The sequence below is a fragment of the Hemibagrus wyckioides genome, linkage group LG16 (genome assembly GCF_019097595.1).
Source record: "Hemibagrus wyckioides isolate EC202008001 linkage group LG16, SWU_Hwy_1.0, whole genome shotgun sequence".
Lineage (NCBI taxonomy): Eukaryota > Metazoa > Chordata > Actinopteri > Siluriformes > Bagridae > Hemibagrus > Hemibagrus wyckioides.
The window spans coordinates 2,092,968-2,111,807 of record NC_080725.1 but is presented as its reverse complement, the minus strand read 5'-3'; the positions used below and the strand labels follow the sequence as shown (position 1 = coordinate 2,111,807).

General features: G+C 40.4%; 3 protein-coding genes across 3 annotated transcripts in view; 2 read left to right on the top strand and 1 right to left on the bottom strand.

Moving 5' to 3' along the window:
- slc27a6 (solute carrier family 27 member 6) overlaps positions 1-1,352 on the bottom strand; it is a 29,647-nt gene extending 28,295 nt beyond the window's left edge. The window contains exon 1 of the mRNA XM_058411488.1: positions 768-1,352. Within this exon, the coding sequence (XP_058267471.1) occupies positions 768-1,245 (478 nt within the window). The 5' untranslated portion in view covers positions 1,246-1,352. The remainder of the gene's footprint in view (positions 1-767) is intronic.
- Positions 1,353-2,233: 881 nt separating this feature from the next.
- LOC131366756 (long-chain fatty acid transport protein 6) lies at positions 2,234-16,358 on the top strand. Its single transcript, XM_058411486.1, has 10 exons — positions 2,234-5,195; positions 5,697-5,903; positions 6,936-7,094; positions 8,357-8,481; positions 8,578-8,772; positions 9,005-9,095; positions 9,811-10,009; positions 13,011-13,108; positions 13,358-13,488; positions 13,711-16,358. The coding sequence occupies exons 1-10, from the start codon at positions 4,712-4,714 to the stop codon at positions 13,885-13,887; spliced, it is 1,866 nt and encodes a 621-aa protein (XP_058267469.1). The 5' UTR covers positions 2,234-4,711; the 3' UTR covers positions 13,888-16,358.
- Positions 16,359-18,463: 2,105 nt separating this feature from the next.
- Positions 18,464-18,840, top strand: part of LOC131367302 (fibrillin-2-like) — a 58,785-nt gene continuing 58,408 nt past the window's right edge. Inside the window, exon 1 of the mRNA XM_058412637.1 lies at positions 18,464-18,710. Within this exon, the coding sequence (XP_058268620.1) occupies positions 18,535-18,710 (176 nt within the window). The 5' untranslated portion in view covers positions 18,464-18,534. The remainder of the gene's footprint in view (positions 18,711-18,840) is intronic.

The following is an 18,840-nucleotide window of genomic DNA, read 5'->3' as shown; positions in this document are numbered from 1 at the left end:
CAAGACATTTTGGACAATTTCAAGTCCTGACCTCAACCCCATAGAACACCTTTGGGATGAATTACAGCGGAGACTGTGAACCAGACCTTCTCGTCCAACATCAGTGCCTGACCTCACAGATGCGCTTCTAGAGGAATGGTCAAAATTCCCATAAACACACTCCTAAACCTTGTGGAAAGGCTTCCCAGAAGAGTTGAAGCTGTTATAGCCGCAAAGGGCAGGACAACTCCATATTACATATGCTGAACACGAGCACCACCAGAATGGGCGGAAATTCCATTTTATGACCTCTGGTCAGAAGAGTTCAGATGAAATGGCATGCCATAAAATGAGCGCGTGCTTTGATTGGCTGAAGTAAGCTAAACAAACGGGCAGGAGCAGACAGACACCCCCCCCTGCAGTGACGTCATGAAACGCCGTCAAGTCGACTCAAACTTTAAACCTTGGCTTTTAGGGAAACACATTTAAGGTAACCAAGGCAAATAATCTGTGTTTTAAAAGACTAGATGTGAATATGTCAAAATGATATCAATGTTATTCATGAATGAGCCGTGATTAAAAAAAAAAGAGAGATGGGCGTGGTCTGTGTACTACTGGGTAAACAGATCGCTTCTATTGGCTGGTGAAAAGATGAATGTGTACTTTTTAAAAAGTCGACTGCACAACCAAAACCAAACACGTGCTGTAAATATAGGATAAAGTGGCTGATTTGACCATTTTTCCCAACATGCACCGGGATATACCCGCCTAATTTTGGTGTAACTTACCCGCCCCGACCACCAGCAGTTTTGCCCCGCACGAGTTGAAACAGTGCAACAGGGACCTGGATTTGATGTTAGTGTTGAGAAAGGCTACCGCACACCCCAGCTTGGTCAGACCGAACCACACGCAGAGGAAGTCGGGTTCGTTACTCATGAGCAGCGCTACAGTGTCGCCGCTCTTCACGGTGCTGTAGCGCTGCAGCGCGCGCGCCACACGGTTACTCCGGTCGTCTATCTCCCTGTACGTGTACGTGCAGCCTTCAAAGATCAAGAAGGGCTTGTCGGGGATCCGCTGCGCCTGCTGAACGAAACGATCCATCACGGTGACGATCTTCGTCATCTTGTAGCGCTCCAGGCGAACTCCGAACCGGATCACTTTCAACAAGAAGAAGAGGTCTTTCCAGAAGTAGGGAAAATACAGGCGCTGGGCGATGTGCACCGAGAAGATTCCCGTGAGCACCGCCGCCACCCATGAGAGAAGCATGATAAGAACTTTTTGTTCTTGTAGTAAACGCTCAGTTCATCGCCCAGATCATTTTGATGTTGGATCGCGGCTCTGGTATTTATGAAACGCACTGTACGTCACGTGACCTTCGTTGTACAACCAGCTCTATATATATATGGGCGTATCACTTACTACTAGGGTGTTTATCAATGCGTGTTTGGGAAGATTGCCAGGTCGCAATTGGCCGTTAAGTCTATAATAATAATAATAATAAGAAGAAGAAGAAGAAGAATAAACGACCTATATAGACGATACATCATTGGTTTATATGAATATCAGCATGAAAAAGTCTTTTATTACCAGTGGGTAGAACTAATTCTTCACTCCAAACTAGGATAAAATGGTTCCTTAACACGAAATAATGAATGAAAAAAAAAGAAAGAATTAATATAAATGTGCATTATCAATAAGTTGAATTTTACACAGGTCTATGTACACTATAGTGGCAAAAGTTTTCAGACGTCTGCAGCTATAACAGCTCAGGCACTGATGTTGGACGAGAAGGTCTGGCTCACAGTCTCCGCTCTAATTCATCCCAAAGGTGTTCTATGGGGTTGAGGTCAGGACTCTGTGCAGGCCAGTCAAGTTCCTCCACACCAAACTCACTCATCCATGTCTTTATGGACCTTGCTTTGGTCACTGGTGTGCAGTCATGTTGGAACAGGAAGGGGTCATCCCCAAACTGTTCCCACAAAGTTGGGAGCATGAAATTGTCCAAAATGTCTTGGTATGAAGCTGAAGCATTAAGAGTTCCTTTCACTGGAACTAAGGGGCCGAGCCCAACCCCTGAAAAACAACACCTGAATTTCACCTGAATCAATGATTTGGAGGGGTGTCCAAATATATATATATATATATATATATATATATATATATATATATATATATATATATATATATATATACATAATAATAATAATAATAATAATAATAATAATATATACATAGTATTATATATATATATATATATATATATATTATACTGTTCATGTTTTGTGTGGTGAAAAGTATGCTTTTACTTACTTAGCTTTTTACAGTACTTACAGTAAACTCTTGGCCTAACGGTGGTCAAAAAGTTTCTTAACATTGTACCTGATCGCCATCTGGTGGCCAGGTTGAGCCAACTTAAAACATCTTTTGTGTGCGACACAGACTTTGAAGGGAAAAATAAGGATTTCACCTGCTATTACTGGGGCAAAGTGATCTTATACCAAAGACCTGAGACTTTACTGTATATTTTCTGTTTGATCTGGAACAAAGATGCGTTTTTCCCCCTTTTTTGTGTGTGATTGCAATAAACTCTAGGTCTAATCTTCTATCTTTTTTTTGTCCCAAAGCATTTTATATATTAACAAACATTAGCACGTTTCAACAGTCTACAGTTATATTTAATGTAGTGAACAACAAATCAAGTGTTTTATCACTTACATGATAATAGCTGCAAACAGTCATTCCTTCACCTTCTGCTCTCTTTGTGGACACTGGAGACTCCTTCAAAATAAAGCAAACAATTCCTCTGTGAATACTTCAACTTATCGACTATTGCAAAAGATTTAAAAAACAATTTTTGTGGAGCCTCCGTTATACAAGACACCGTGTAAGTTTTTCTGAAAGAAATAATAATGTATTAGAAAAAGCAAATTGCTAACTACTGTTAGAGATTTTCACCAATCAGAACTGAGAATTCAACAGTGCTGGGTTATACTTGGGATTTGGAAGTATTTTTAAAATATTCAGTATTCCAATAAATACAACTCTTCCCTTTATTGTTCCCCCTGAAGTCACTCTCGATACATATACACCAATCAGGCATAACATTATGACCTAATATGGCCTAATATTGTGTTGGTCCCCTTTTGCAGCCCTGACCCGTCCTGCACTGTGTATTCTGACACCTTTCTATCAGAACCAGCATTAACTTCTTCAGCAATTTGAGCAACAGTAGCTCGTCTGTTGAATCGGATCACACGGGCCAGCCTTCTCTCCCCACGTGCATCAGTGAGCCTTGACCGCCCATTACCCTGTCACCGGTTTACCACTGTTTCTTCCTTGGACCACTTTTGATAGATACTGACCACTGCAGACCGGGAACACCCCACAAGAGCTGCAGTTTTGGAGATGCTCTGATCCAGTGGTCTAGCCATCACAATTTGGCCATTTTGGTCAAACTCGCTCAAATCCTTACACTTGTCCATTTTTCCTGCTTCTAACATCAACTTTGAGGACAAAATGTTCACTTGCTGCCTAATATATCCCACCCACTAACAGGTGCCATGATGAGGAGATCATCAGTCTTATTCGCTTCACCTGTCTGTGGTCATAATGTTATGTCTGATCGGTGTACATGTACTACTAGAACCTCCAAATGCTATTTCAGGAGTTTTCTTAATTGATTTCTAATTGTTGGTGGTCTGAATGTTGGTAGTCCTTATTGCTCCACTTTTGGAGAGGCCAGAGTTTTATGTACTCCGAGTAGATATATCATTGACGGTTGTGAAAATATAAAGAGAACTACAGAAACTCACTGTATTTACATTTATGATCCACTCTACCTTTATTAAATTTATTTTCAGATGATTTTGTACAGATGGTTTGTTTGTGATACTCATGGCATCCCATGGGGGAGTGTGTGTGTGTGTGTGTGAAATATCTAAGTTTTCAATGTTCATAAACTAAATCTGTGCTGTGATCCAGGGGGTGTGAATCCCTGTCTCATATATATATATATTAATATAATAATGCACATAATAATGTGCGGAACAACATTGAGGCATCAGGTTATCACACATTTGCTGTAACAGATCTGTGAAGCACTTTCAGACAACACACACTACCAAAACAAAATGCTGTTTGTTTCTTTTTTCCCTCAGCTGTTGGATTTAGCTTGTTGGGGCAGGTTGGGTTGATAATGTGTGAAACAGCGTGTAGGGTTGGGGATGCCGAGCTGAAAAAGGAGCAGATACACTGCATTAAGATTCACTTTCTGGAATTTTCCATTGCGCTTGTCAATACTGAGTGGTAGCCAGAAAAGAAACCTCGAGAAACCAACATTTAACTTCATTTATAATTTAGTTGTTAAAGCTAAATACTTTTTAGTTAAATGCACGGCTTGGTCTGATATGCCATGTCTGGCTAAGGTCCCCCCCCCCAAAAAAAAAAGAAGAAGAAAAAATAATATAGTAAATGATAGTATTTTTTTGTAAGCACATTTTTTTAACCAAGCCATTTATAGAGTTCAGACTAGCCAGTGTACCTGAATATCTACTTGTCTGAGCAGACAGGTCAGAAATTACAACAAGTTACTACAGAGTTGAAGACTGAGCAAGGAGCTTGGCTGTGCGCATGCGCCATAGCGCGAGATGGTATTTAAATATAGGGGATATTCCAAGTCAGTACAGCGGACTATCAGCTCCTTCTGCAGCACTGTCCAGTCTGTCTTGTAAGGATGATTTCTTGGGCATTTCCACTTTGGACGTTTTTTGCTGGAGTTGGCGCTCTGTTGTTTTACCAGAGACTGTTTTACCCTTACTTTTGGGAGGACTTGATGTATAGCTTAAAGGTCCGAAAGGTCGGGAAGGCGATGATGGCGAAGATGAAACGCGGGGTTCTCACCTATCTCGACCGCTTCGTTGACCAGGCAAAACAGAGTCCTGAAAAGCCGTTCATCGTTTACGAGCAGGAGGTTTTGACATACATGGACGTGCATCTAAGGAGCAACAAGTTTGCTAATGTTTTCCGGAGTGAGGTCGGTGTGAAACACGGTGACATTGTCGCGCTCTGGATGAGCAACGAGCCCGACTTCTTGTGCGCGTGGTTCGGGCTGAGCAAACTGGGCTGCGAGGTGGCCTTCCTCAACACCAACATCAAATCCAAATCTCTCCAGCACTGTCTGCAAAGCTGTGGGGCCAAAGTTCTCATCGTCGGATCTGGTATTACAACACTGAACGCTTACATTTACTATTCAGATTTTCAGGGCCAGCTGTCAGTCAGATAAACACTCTCATTTCAACTTCTAATGCTCTCCATGATCTAATATAGGGAGCCATTCAGGAGTGAGCTCGAGTCTACCACGTAGCACACTCAGCACAGAGTAGACACAGTTTGATTTCCTTTTCCCACCCTGAACAGGTCTGTAGTCAGTGCCTGAGGATCTTGTTGTATCTTGTAGAACACCACATGCCAAGCTGTGGGCTGAACAACACGGCTTTTTCAAGGTTCTGTTGGCACTCATCCATCCATATGTCTTAGAACCTGGTTCTTTTAGCAGTTAAGTTCCCACCCAGATCCTGTCCTGTAGAAACATTTAGCACATCATAGGGTTCGAGTAACCACACACATTTTGAAACCCAGAATTTTGCTAAATATACATTTGGGTTGTGCTTGTATGTTTTCTAAATATACTGACATTCAGTTTAAAATGTTTTCTATAGATTTGATCCAAGTCTTGGACGACGTCCTGCCAGCTCTATCGGATAATGACATTAATGTGTGGGTAACTGAAAAGAGCTGTTCACGTCAGGGCGTCAGCACATTGCTGGACAAAGTAGAGCTGGCCTCGGAGGAAAAGCCACAAGTCGACTTTGCCCCGCCAAATCTCACGTCCAACTTCCTGTTCATCTTCACCTCAGGCACTACAGGTACTGCTCAGCTGCTTTCCATACGTTCCTGGGTGGAGAAAGTGGTTAGTGGTGGTTCGGGTTCATGGAATTTTGCATAGTGAAAATGTTTTCAGACAAGTCGAAAAATAGCCGTACAGCTGAGCCCACCCAAATCCAAAAAAAAAAAAAAAGCAAACGCCCATTAACCTCAGTGTTTTTGTGTGTGCTGTTTACATGGTACACTACTGGCTTATAGCTGCTTACTGTTTTAGGTACTTCATCGGCTCAATCTTCAGACAAACAAACTTTTTTTGATCCGGATTTTATTACCTCTGTAACTGGTGTGATTCTGATCAAGACAATGTTTGTTTTAAAATCTAATGAATGTGGTTTCAAAAAAAGACAGAAGTAGAATTTACTCTGTCTGTATCTGAGGAGTGTACCGAGTGCAGTGCTGTGAATCTGTATTCAGATTGAAGCGAGTGTGGCTTAAACCAGATTTATATAATTATTATTTTTTTTAAACCAAAAATGGAAAAAAAAATATCCAGAGTGCACACACTGTTAGCGTTCTAATTTCAGCTGTATTACTTACACTGTGTTGCCAAAAGTTTTGGGACGTCTGCCTTTACATGCACGTGAATGTAATATGGAGTTGTCCCGCCCTTTACAGCTATAACAGCTTCAACTCTTCTGGGAAGGCTTTCCACAAGGTTTAGGAGTGTGTTTATGTTTAGGAATTTTTGACCATTCCTCTAGAAGAGCATTTGTGAGGTCAGGTACTGATGTTGGATGAGAAAGCCTGGCTCACAGTCTCCGTTCTAATTCATCCCAAAGGTGTTCTATGGGGTTGAGGTCAGGACCAGTCAAGTTCAGGCCAGTCCCAAGTTCAGTCCCAAAACTTTTGGCAATATAGTGTAAGTTAATTGGGCTCAAATAGATCCGGCATTTGTTCATCATACTGTTCAGTCAGTTTTTAAATCAGTGAAAAATGTTTATAGCAATATTAAAAAGCATCTTATTGATACTAATGGATATCAACAGTATATTAATTTGTCCTTTATAACGTAGGACTTCCAAAAGCAGCCCGTGTCAGCCACATCAAGGCTGTGATGACCATGGCCTTCTTCCGCCTGTGCGGTGCCAATAGAAACGATACCATCTATCTCACCTTGCCACTCTACCACATGGCAGCCTCTCTGCTGGGAATTGGTGGATGCATTGATCTAGGTATAGAATTTTATGTTTTCTATAATCTGGACTAAATTTGATGTTTGTTTTTTTTTAATATATGTGCTCAAACTGAGCAAGAGTGATAGGTGTGTGTGTGTGTGTGTGTGTGTGAGTGTGTGTGGATTTTATGGGATATCTCATTTGAGGCCTACAGGAAATACCTAGCCAAGTTGCCCTCAGGAAATGCATGTATTTATAACATGCACAATACCTGGAAGTTTTGAATGTGGAGTTTAGGAAAGGCTGAGAAAATAATTTAACGTGGCAGTTAAAAAAACAACAAAAAACTGAACTATACTCATTCATAGAAGTTTTTTTTACCATAGAATTGCAGTGTCTGTTTCAACAAGAATAATATCACAAGGAGAATTTAGTAGAAAACATTTCCAATAAGTGGGAAATCTTAGGTTAAGTGATTGATGAATAGCAGTGAATTTACAGAGCAGGATGAACCCAGATATTCAGCTTAAAGGTAAACTTCAATGCAGGTTTAATAGAGTGCTCACTGTGTTGCCAGGTTCTCATATATAGGTTGCATTAAGTTGTCTTTGTCACATATACATTACTGCACAGTGAAATTCTTTCTTCACATATCCCATACTTGGGGGTTGGGGTCAGAGCTCAGGGTCAGCAGAACAGGGTGGGTTGAGGGCCTTGCTTAAGGGCCCAACGGTGTTAGCTTGGCAGTGCTGGGGCTTGAACCCCAGATCTTCCAGTCAACAACCCAGAGCCTTAACCACTTTAGCTGCCACCACGCTATCTAGAGATGTGTGAACTAAATGAGTTGAAGGATGAGGTCTGCACACTTTCAAACATTAGGGGCCATTTGATAACGATAGTATAGCTTAAATAGTTGATTACCTGCAACAAGTATCAGTTATTAATCAGTACAGGAGAATAACTAAGCATACATTAGCATACATGTATCCATAAATAGCTATTCTTCGCCAAAGATTTAACTATAAACATCATTAAAAGGGAGGGGGGATTCGTTGAAGTTCAAAAATCCAGGATGCTTCGTGTTTCTCAATATTTCATTCTTTCAGATATTTTTATGATATGAATCAGAGCATTAGCCAACGTTGAGTAGAGTGAACACAGGCTAACATATCCATAACAAAAAAAAGTTTTTATTATTAGGAATTCAACAGTTCTTACGCTACTAAAAATCACGTGTTAAGTATTAACATGCATGATGCTCAGGGAGAATTTTCCTTTAATACTACAAAACATCTCCAGCTTACTTATTTGTAATACAGGAGCTACATGTGTTCTAAAGAAGAAATTTTCAGCCAGCCAGTTCTGGAAGGACTGCAGCAAGTACGAGGTTACGGTGTTCCAGTATATTGGAGAACTCTGTCGATACTTGATCAATCAACCCAAGGTTTTTATTTTGATATCAATTCAGTATTCTTCATTTAAGGACTGGAACCTGCTTGGACTCCACTGACCTGTTTCTCTTTGGTTTAATTGTACACAGGCCCCAGAGGAGATGGCGCATAATGTGCGCATTGCTGCAGGGAGTGGGCTCAGAGCAGATGTCTGGAAGGAGTTTTCTAGACGCTTTGGGAAAATCCGGATTTGTGAGGCGTACGGTTTGACCGAGGCCAGCATTGGCTTTGTTAACTACACCACTGAAATTGGACCCATCGGGCGAGCCAGTTATTTCAACAAGGTTAATTTAGATTTTCAGATTTTGAGGTTGACCATATTTTCCTGGAAAATGTATTTAAATGAAGGCTGTGGCTTATGCCTAGTACAAATTATAGCACTGATATCTGCTGGACTCGTTATAATTTGTAACGTCCGAAATAATAATCGATATCCATTGGTTATAAATGAGGGGTTAAATTGATGAGCGTTTTATATACTTCTATAGTAACATCTTGTTTTTTTCTGTATTCCAGCGTAGTCTATCATTCGAATTTCTAAAATGTCATCCAGAAACATACGAGCCTGTCCGAACAGATAAAGGGCGCTGTGTGAAAGTGAATAAAGGTAAGAAGTCGGGATGTTATGTAAGGAATAACCCCAAAATAACAGACCGTGGTGAAGTATTACACATGGGGGTGTGATGAAGCAGTGACACTACCCACCACCCTGAAATATACTATTTTTACCACTTTAACACCACTTTCTGGACTGTTATTCAGTTTACACCTGTTTAATTTATTACTGTGTGAAAAATCCGAGTTAGATTTAATATTGTGGAGCATCCAATGGGCAAGTAAAATCCTGTTCTCGCGTATGTTATAGCCACAATACGGTCATTTCCTCACCAGCCTTGATCTTTTTCTCTCTTTGTCTATGGCTTGGTCACACCCCAACTCCACCCCCACCCCTTCTCTCAAAAAATGTAACAGGAAATCAACAACTCTATCCTTAAGACTTTCCTGTGCTGATAAGGCACTACAGCTAAGGCACTTTCCGTAAATGATAATGATATTAGATTTAATTAACACTCTTTCAATAAAATCTTTTTAGAATCTGTTTATCATCAGTCTTAGATTATGTGGAATGTTTGCCAGACAAGTCCCTGTGTGTGAGCTGGCATGAAAGGTTTATTATTGTCCAATAACATTGTCCTTTAGAACTTTATTCCTTTTATACTGCAGCAATGTTAGAATAAGTATTATATCTTCTTTATCTTTTGTAGGTGTTGACTTTATAATAAGAGGGAGTTGTATCTTGTCATTTGGTTCTGTTTTTTCAGGTGAAGTTGGTCTGCTGGTTGCCCCGCTGTCTTTCACCAACCCCTTTCTCGGCTATGCAGGGAACAAAACCATGTCTGAAAAAAAGCTGCTGAGAGATGTGTTTAAAGAGGGGGATGTATATTTCAACACTGGGGATTTGATGCTTCAGGATCACAGAGACTTTGTCTACTTTAAAGACAGGATAGGAGACACATTCAGGTATTACACTGCTCTGCATTTAGCTGCATTGGCTATCTGTTGTCTATCTTTCCGGTTGGACGATTTCTGGAAGCCGTCACGTCAAGGCTATGTCTGTGACTTCTCTCATTCTTCTCTTTTTCATCTGGATTCACATCCTTTAAAATATAACACATATATATATATATATATATAGAGAGAGAGAGAGAGAGAGAGAGAGATCAGAATACTGTACGAGTATTTAACATTATAAAAAAATATACTTTCCAGAACAGAGATCCTATTTCTCAGCAATTAAGTATTTGAAGAGATGAACCACCTCTCAAATTTTGCCCTTTCTTAAACCATTCTATCCTTGAACAGTTTCTCCTCACTCTCTCCAGGCTCTGTTATGTGTCATTTACTTTTTAACTATTCAAATGAGTTTCTGAATAAAAGATTAATGTGCAGCCATTCATCAAAATGGGCGTCAGTGTAAATGGGAACACCCTGCTGCAATTGTAAGGCTATTGGCCCTTGTGTATACTAGCCCTGATTCTAGTCTTCATGTGAATGAAATCACCCTGCTGAGAATACTTGGGACAGAGCACCTCCCAACCCTTCCGCTTGAGTGGAAACCATGGCCGAGACTAATAAACACTGGCAGTCTTACTAAAGAGCCAGGCCAAAAACTAGGCAGCGTTCATTCATGGAAATGCCAGAAGTGACGCAAGGCTCCTCTCACAAAGCCAGTTCTGGAGATGGCTTATCAATAGAGAGTAGTGTACTTTAGACCAGAGTAAATGAGTTCAACCAAAGCTGGCTGAGAGATTTCTGACTGTGTCATGTTAATGGAGAAACAGCTACCATGACAGAAGGATGGGCAAACAATAGTCACATTAGCAAGCATGCCATCAGGTCAAATGCTTAGGCCTTTCATTGAGGACACCAAGAAGCATGAGAGCACAAAGGGGCCATTTGTCTTGCTTAGGTTTGGCAGGTCATGACAAAACAGTGTGCTAGTGTATAAAATCCTAGCCTATTAAATGTAGATCAAGCTGATGCTAGAGAGGAAGGTGTTTTTCCCCCCAGCTAATAAGTTAATTGCACGTATAGTAATCAGTCCTAAAACTTCCTGATAAAAATAACTGGACAAAGAGCCACCTTTATAATAAGAAAGAAAAAAAATCATTGGTAATTCCAAGCCTTTCAGTGCTATTGCAGCAAAGGTGAATTTTTCATTGATGTCTCCTATGCAAGGCCTAAATCACCAACATCCTTGTGAATAGCTGAGGCTTACCTAAATCCATATAAACTATTTGGCCAAACCCATGTGGACATCTGACAGTCAAATCCAGAGGTTTTGAGCCTTTCCCAAAGTTTTACTACGAAGTTTAAAGCATCTGATTTGTATAGAATGTCTTTGTATAGTGTTATGTTTTTCCTTCACTGGGGCTTAAACATGTTCCAGCATGACAACGCCCCTGAGCACAAAATGAGGTCCAGGAAGACATGGTTTGCCAAGGAACATGAGTGGCTGGCAGAGAGCCCTGACCTCAACCCCAGTGAACACCTTTGGGATGAATTGGAATGCCAAACTCTGCATGCCAGGTCTCTTTGCCCAACATCAGTGCCTGATCTCACTAATGCTCTTTTGGCTGAGTCGGCAAATCCCAAAGCAGCATTCCAAAATGTAGTGGAAAGACTGGAAAAAAACATGGATGCTGTTCTTGCAGAGAAGATTTCATGCTAATACCATGTCTTTGGAATAAGATGTTTAACAAACTCATATGGGTGGCATGTTCAGGTGTCCACATACTTTTGGCCATATAGTGTGTATAATCCCATATGCAACTATTGCCAAGGACAAAATTCTTTCCAAGGTTCAAGGTTTAAGGTTTTCTTTATTGTCAATTACCACCATATGTGCAGACAGAGGAATCGAAATACCGTTTCTCTTCTCTCGTCAGTATTAACACTGTAATTACAGTGGACCAAAATGCCACCTCATGTCACATAGTTGCTTTGTTTAATTTGACACATTATTTTTCAGAAGGTTCTTTGTATTCCCTTAGACTGCAGCACAAGACTAATAAAACGCACGTGTACGCTAATTTTTAACCCATTCAATACTCAGTCCATTGTAATCAATCACTTTAGCAAATATTGCCATCTAGTGTTACACCTAAGGGATACAAACTAACCTCAGGAATACAGAATTGTTAGACATATTTGCTTCTTTTATTTTCAGTTACTTAATATTTCTGATTTATACTTTAGGCGCTTCATTAAAATTAATAAGAAGAATATTATGGGTATATACACTGGCATAACATTATGACCACCTGCCTAATATTGTGATGGTCCCCCTATTGCTGACACAACAGCCCTGACCCATGATGTAAAAGAAAACGTGATTCATCAGACCAGGACACCTTCTTCCATTGCTCTGTGGTCCAGTTCTGATGCTCACGTGCCCATTGTTGGTGCTTTCGGCGGTGCACAGGGGTCAGCATGGGTGGTCTGACTGGTCTGTGGCTATGCAGCCCCATACTGTGATGCACTGTGTATTCTGACACCTTTCTATCAGAACCAGCATTAACTTCTTCAGCAATTTGAGCAACAGTAGCTCGTCTGTTGGATCGGATCACACGGTCCAGCCTCTGTTCCTTCCTTGGACCACTTTTGATAGGTACTGACCACTGCAGACCGGGAACACCCCACAAGAGCTGCAGTTTTGGAGATGCTCTGATCCAGTGGTCTAGCCATCACAATTTGGTCCTTCATCAAACTCGCTCAAATCCTTACACTTGTCCATTTTTCCTGCTTCTAACATCAACTTTGAGGACAAAATGTTGACTTGCTGCCTAATATATCCCACCCACTAACAGGTGCCATGATGAGGAGATCATCAGTCTTATTCACTTCACCTCTCACTGCTCATAATGTTATGCCTGATCGGTGTATAGTTTGTGTGTGTGTGTGTGTTTTGTAATATATATTTTGTACTTGTATATGGCTATATTTCATACTTGGTTGACAGATGGAAAGGAGAGAATGTGGCCACTACTGAAGTTTCTGAAGTTTTAGGCTGTTTGGAGTTTCTGCAGGATGTAAACATCTACGGCGTCACTGTTCCAGGTTTTTAAAAATTAATCTTTGACATTATAAGACAAGCTTGCATACAATTTATTGGCTCTATTTTAAAATCTACAACAATTCAACTCAGTGTTAATTGTATATCATGTTGAACAAGAAAAATCAAGCAAGCCAGATCCTAGATTAGTGTGAAAGGTGATTTGCAGGTCTGTGTTTGAGTTTTATCTATGAATAGATAAAGTGTGCTGCATATTTAATTCATAAACATGAATATTTTTTGTTCATACTCAGGCTACGAGGGAAGAGCCGGGATGGCAGCTGTGGTCCTAAAGGAAGGCCATGACTTGGATGGAGAAAGCCTTTACAATCATTTGGTACAGAACCTCCCATCATATGCCTGGCCATGGTTTTTAAGAGTCCAGGTAAGAGAATGATGAAGGTGTATGGTTGATAAATAAATGTTGTTGTTTTTTTACACTAGTTATAGCCTTCGATTATTATATTGAGCATTACTGCAAACAATGCCTTGAAAATCTTTCCTCTAAAGTTTCCACTGTGTTCTTGTTCCTGTAGCTAGTCTAATTTATTATGTCAGGGCTTCGAGACATCTGTTTCAAGACTCCTGCATTCCTTTTCATCCACAGACTTTCTTGGATGTGACGGAGACCTTTAAGCAGCAAAAGAAAAAGCTTGTGGAGGATGGTTTCTGTCCTCAGGCTGTCCAAGCTCCACTTTACTTCCTGGATAGCTCTAAGAAAACCTACATCCCTCTTTGTCAGAGTGTTTACGATGACATTGTCTCAGGCAAGATACGACTCTGAGCCCAGCATTGACGGACTTGATGTGTATCTGAGTTGGGATTGATTCACAATGCAGCATCACTGTTTTATTATTTTTCGGATCTAATGTATTTTTTTTATATATATATATATATATATATATAATATTTTAACTTGGACCTTGGAGGAAAACACTGGAAATTTCTCAAAAGCATTGTCACTTTTCACAGTGTTTTGTACATTTTTGTGGTAAATGGTGGAGAACACTGTGAATTATATTGAGTATATTCCATGTGGAAGCCCATGGGAAGTCATTTCTACACGTCTTGCTTTAGGAGCCCAATATTTGTCCAAATATATTCCAAAATCTTATTGAAATTGAGAAACACTGCCAATGTCTGAAGGGAAATGTTTTTTTGTTTTTTTTTTTAATTTCTTTGAACAAAAAAGTTTTGCTTTCTTTTAGCAATTTCATTTACTTATGTTTAACACTGCCCAGTAAATTTTATTTTACATAGCTAGCTATGTAAATACCAGCTCTACTGGATTTTTAACTCACTTTATTACCATAAGATTGTGTATATAGAGAGAGCATACATTTATGCTTGTTATAATTTGTTAAGTAGAGTTCTGATGTTTTCTATAATTGTACCAGCAGAACCAAACTCGTTTTAATACCAGTTCAGTCATTAGGTATAAATATTGACTTGGTCTATAATACAAGGTGTATTTTATTAATACATATAGAGCCAAATGTAGTGCAGGCAGAGTTTAAAAGACAAAACATCTTACAGACAGTACTGATACTGACTCAGTAATTAGATACTAGCAAATCTTTGTGAAGACAGAGTGATGTGTACACTCACTGTCCACTTTAATAAGAACACAAACACCTATACATCATGAGCATCAAGAGCAGAATGAGGGAAATGTGTGATTTCCGTGACTTTAATCATTGCATGTTTGTTGATTGCATAAGGGCTAGTTTTTTGTATTTCAGAAACTGCTGATCTCCTGGAAGGTTACAAAATGGCTGAAAAACAAAAAAATCATCCTGTGAACAGAGGGTATATTGACAGTCTTTACGACTGTGGTGAGCAGAAAATGATAGATTCATGTTCTTGGAGTGGAACCTGATGCAGTTTCCACCTTAGGGTTTGATGTTTTGTGTATGGTGCCTTGCTTTTCTGCATACTATGGTTGTAATGCTTCATTATATGAGTTATTTTTTTTTTCCTGCCAGCTCAAACCAATCTGGCCATTTTACTCTGACTTACACTATACTGCCAAATCATTCAGTTCAGGTGTTGTTTTTCAGGGGTTGGGCTCAGCCCCTTAGTTCCAGTGAAAGGAACTCTTAATGCTTCAGCTTCATACCAAGACATTTTGGACAATTTCGTGCTCCCAACTTTGTGGGAACAGTTTGGAGATGACCCTTTCCTGTTCCAACATGACTGCACACCAGTGACCAAAGCAAGGTCCATAAAGACATGAATGAGTGAGTTTGGTGTGGAGGAACTTGACTGACCAGGACTGAGTCCTGACCTCAACCCCATAGAACACCTTTGGGATGAATTAGAGCAGAGACTGTGAGCCAACATCAGAGACTGTGGAGACTCGTCCAACCTCACAAATGCTCTTCTAGAGGAACAGTCAAAAATTCCCATAAACACACTCCATATTACATTCATGTACATGTAAATGCTTTGACCTGGTTCCGCTCTAATTCACCCCAAAGGTGTTGGAACAGGAAGGGGTCATCCCCAAACTGTTCCCAAAAAGTTGGGAGCATGAAATTGTCCAAAATGTCTTGGAATGAAGCTGAAGCATTAAGAGTTCCTTTCACTGGAACTAAGGGTCCGAGCCCAAACCCTGAAAAACAACACCTGAATTCAATGATTTGGCAATATGGTATATCTAATCAACAAAAGTTGTTCCACTCACAGAACTGTCACTTTCTCAATTTTTGTTTCTTTTCTTTTTTTCTGTGACACAGTTGAACTGTAGAGACTGATGTCTGTCTCAGGAAATCAGCTATTTCTGATTTAAACCAGCCTAATCAGCTGATTTCTAATCAGCTTTAAACCAGCCTGGTAACAAACAACCTTGTCATTGTTACTGTCACAGAGAACGCACGTTTCCCACTTTCTGATGTTTGATGTGAACATTAATTGAAACTCTTGATATTTATGCATAATTTTATGTACTGTGTGTTATAGGGTAGGTGTATAGGTGTTCCTGTTAAAGTGGACAGTGAGGGTGTAGTGTATATACAAAAAGACATTGCTTATGTGAATTAGTAGGTGGGTGACTGAAAGCAGAGTAAAATCTAGAATGGATCACAGGAGGATCTGCATGTGACTATGAAGTAATAGTGCAAGAATACCACCTTTAATTAAGGCAGGCCTAGAATGATTGGGACCTTTGGTCAAGGTTTGTTTCAAAAGTTATGAAAAATGTCTGGGTTTAATTAGCTCAAATGCTCAAAAATAAAAAACACATTTTTACAGTTATTGGCACATATGCATTTAATTCTTTGTGTAAACTCATTTTGCCTTCTTCTAGAAGTCCTATGGTGGGTAAGAGTCCCTGGTTGGGCAGCAGCTTCTGGTTGGACAGAAGCCACTAGCTAGTAGCTGGCCATAACTCTTTGCAATGTGTGCAACCTCTAAAAAATACCAGAGACAATAATAACTTTCCCTCACTAGAGGTCAGCAGAGATATACTGATTTCTATGTCAACCATCTTGTCAGACATCCACGCAGATTTAAGCATTAGACTATGGAATGTGTTGGTTGGATTAATTCTGGCTTCTAAACACACACAGCACAGTCCTGGCAAACAGGATGTAGCGTAATGCTGCAGGGCATCAGAGAGTGCAATGACAGGAGAGGAAATTACAGATTAGCCTCTGCCACACAAAACTCTTTTTACATACCTCTTAGAGTTATGACAGGATATTTAATTTGTTTTAAATATAAAACTTTAAAAGAACTGCCTGGTTTAGTTTAGTACAACATGAGCATTGTGTACATTTCATTTTCTGCAAAACAGAGCCAGAGATCATAATCTAATATAAAAGCTCCAGATGTACAGTGTGACAGAGGCATGATGGGGATGAAAGTCATTTCTTATTGTCAGCACATCTATGCCATCTCAAGTCAAGAAGCATTTATTGTCATTTCAACCATATATACACTGACCAGGCATAACATTATGACCATTTGCCTAATATTGTGTTGGTCCCCCTTTTGCTGCTAAAACAGCCCTGACCCGTCGAGGCACAGACTCCACTAGATCTGCAGCAGATCCTTTAAGTCCTGTAAGTTGTGAGGTGGGGAATTCATGGATCGGACTTGTTTGTCCAGCACATCCCACAGAATTTGGATTGGATTCTGACACCTTTCTATAAGAACCAGCATTAACTTCTTCAGCAGTTTGAGCAACAGTAGCTCGTCTGTTGGATCGGATCACACGGGCCAGCCTTCTCTCCCCACGTGAATCAATGAGACTTGACCACCCATGACCCTGTTGCCAGTTCACCACTGTTCCTTCCTTGGACCACTTTTGATAGATACTGACCACTGAAGACCGGGAACACCCCACAAGAGCTGCAGTTTTGGAGATACTCCGATCCAGTGGTCTAGCCATCACAAATACAAGCATGTAAACAGTTATAATGTGGGTGGAATTGTATAGATGTATGTGTTGAGTTGGAACAGGTCAGTTCACATAGTTAAGTGTGTGTGTGTGTGTGTGTGTGTGAGACAGAGAGACAGAGAGAGAGAGAGAGAGTTTGGTCTATCTGTCCAGGTGTAGGTGCATTTTGTTTCTCTTTAAAGCTAAAGAATATCTAATTACAATTCAGTTTTGTTCCTTAAATATTTGCTGATGATTTAATCAGCAAAAATCAATTAGATGTAAAAACAAAACAAAACAAAAAACAATGGTTTTAATTTGGCACGTGTGACATATAAACATATACAAGGCAAATTCTTCAAAAGATGCCCTGAAGGTATGTTGGGATGATCAGTTCTGTGATAAACATTCTCTCTCACTCTCTGTCTGTCTCTCTCTCTGTCTCATTCTCCCTCTGTCTGTCTCATTCTCCCTCTGTCTGTCTCTCTCTCTGTCTGTCTCTCTCTGTCTCATTCTCCCTCTGTCTGTCTCTCTCTCTGTCTCATTCTCCCTCTGTCTCCCTCTCTCTCTCTCTCCCTCTGTCTGTCTCTCTCTCTCTCTGTCTCATTCTCCCTCTGTCTCCCTCTCTCTCTCTCTCTCTCTCTCTCTGTCATTCTCTCTCTCTCTCTCTCTCTCCCTCATTCTCTCTCTCTCTCTCTTTCTCTCTCTCTACCTGTGGGCTGCACGCGGACATCACCCTCGCGCCAGAATCCCCAGAGGCGCGCGACACTCACAGCACACTGAGGAGCTCTACGCTAATGGCTGAACAAACAACGCAAATATCTTCAGATTTTAAAATTCTCCACAAGTAAAAGTTTTATTATGTCATCTTCATTTATGGGAGGTTACTTGGAAATAGTTTGTTACTTCAAAAGAGACTACTGAAGAAGACGAAGAGCGTGAAGTTCTTATAACTGCCATGACTAAAGTCTAGCTGCTCTCTCGTTTTTTTGGGGGGGTGGGGGGATTATTTGTTTTGCCTCAGCGAAGGAGAGCACTATAAGGATTTTTATGATGTGGTCTAAGAGGAATTTGAGGTGTTTGGCTGGGTGTCTAGCTCTGCTTGGTGCTCTGGTGGGGAATTTATCCGGAGAGATGCCCGGGAGAAGCCCGTTTCAGGTGGAGCGCAGCTCCCAAGCCGCCGAGAGCCGAGTGAGGAGACGCGGCAAGCAGGAGTCCCTCAGAGGGTGAGTGGCTTTCTAACGTCCGTTAAAGTGTCGTAACAAGCGTCGTAATTTAGCGCTGTTACCATAGTAACCCCAGGTAAATGTACATTTCATACTTGAGCTATATTAGAAATTAACTTTACAGTGTCTA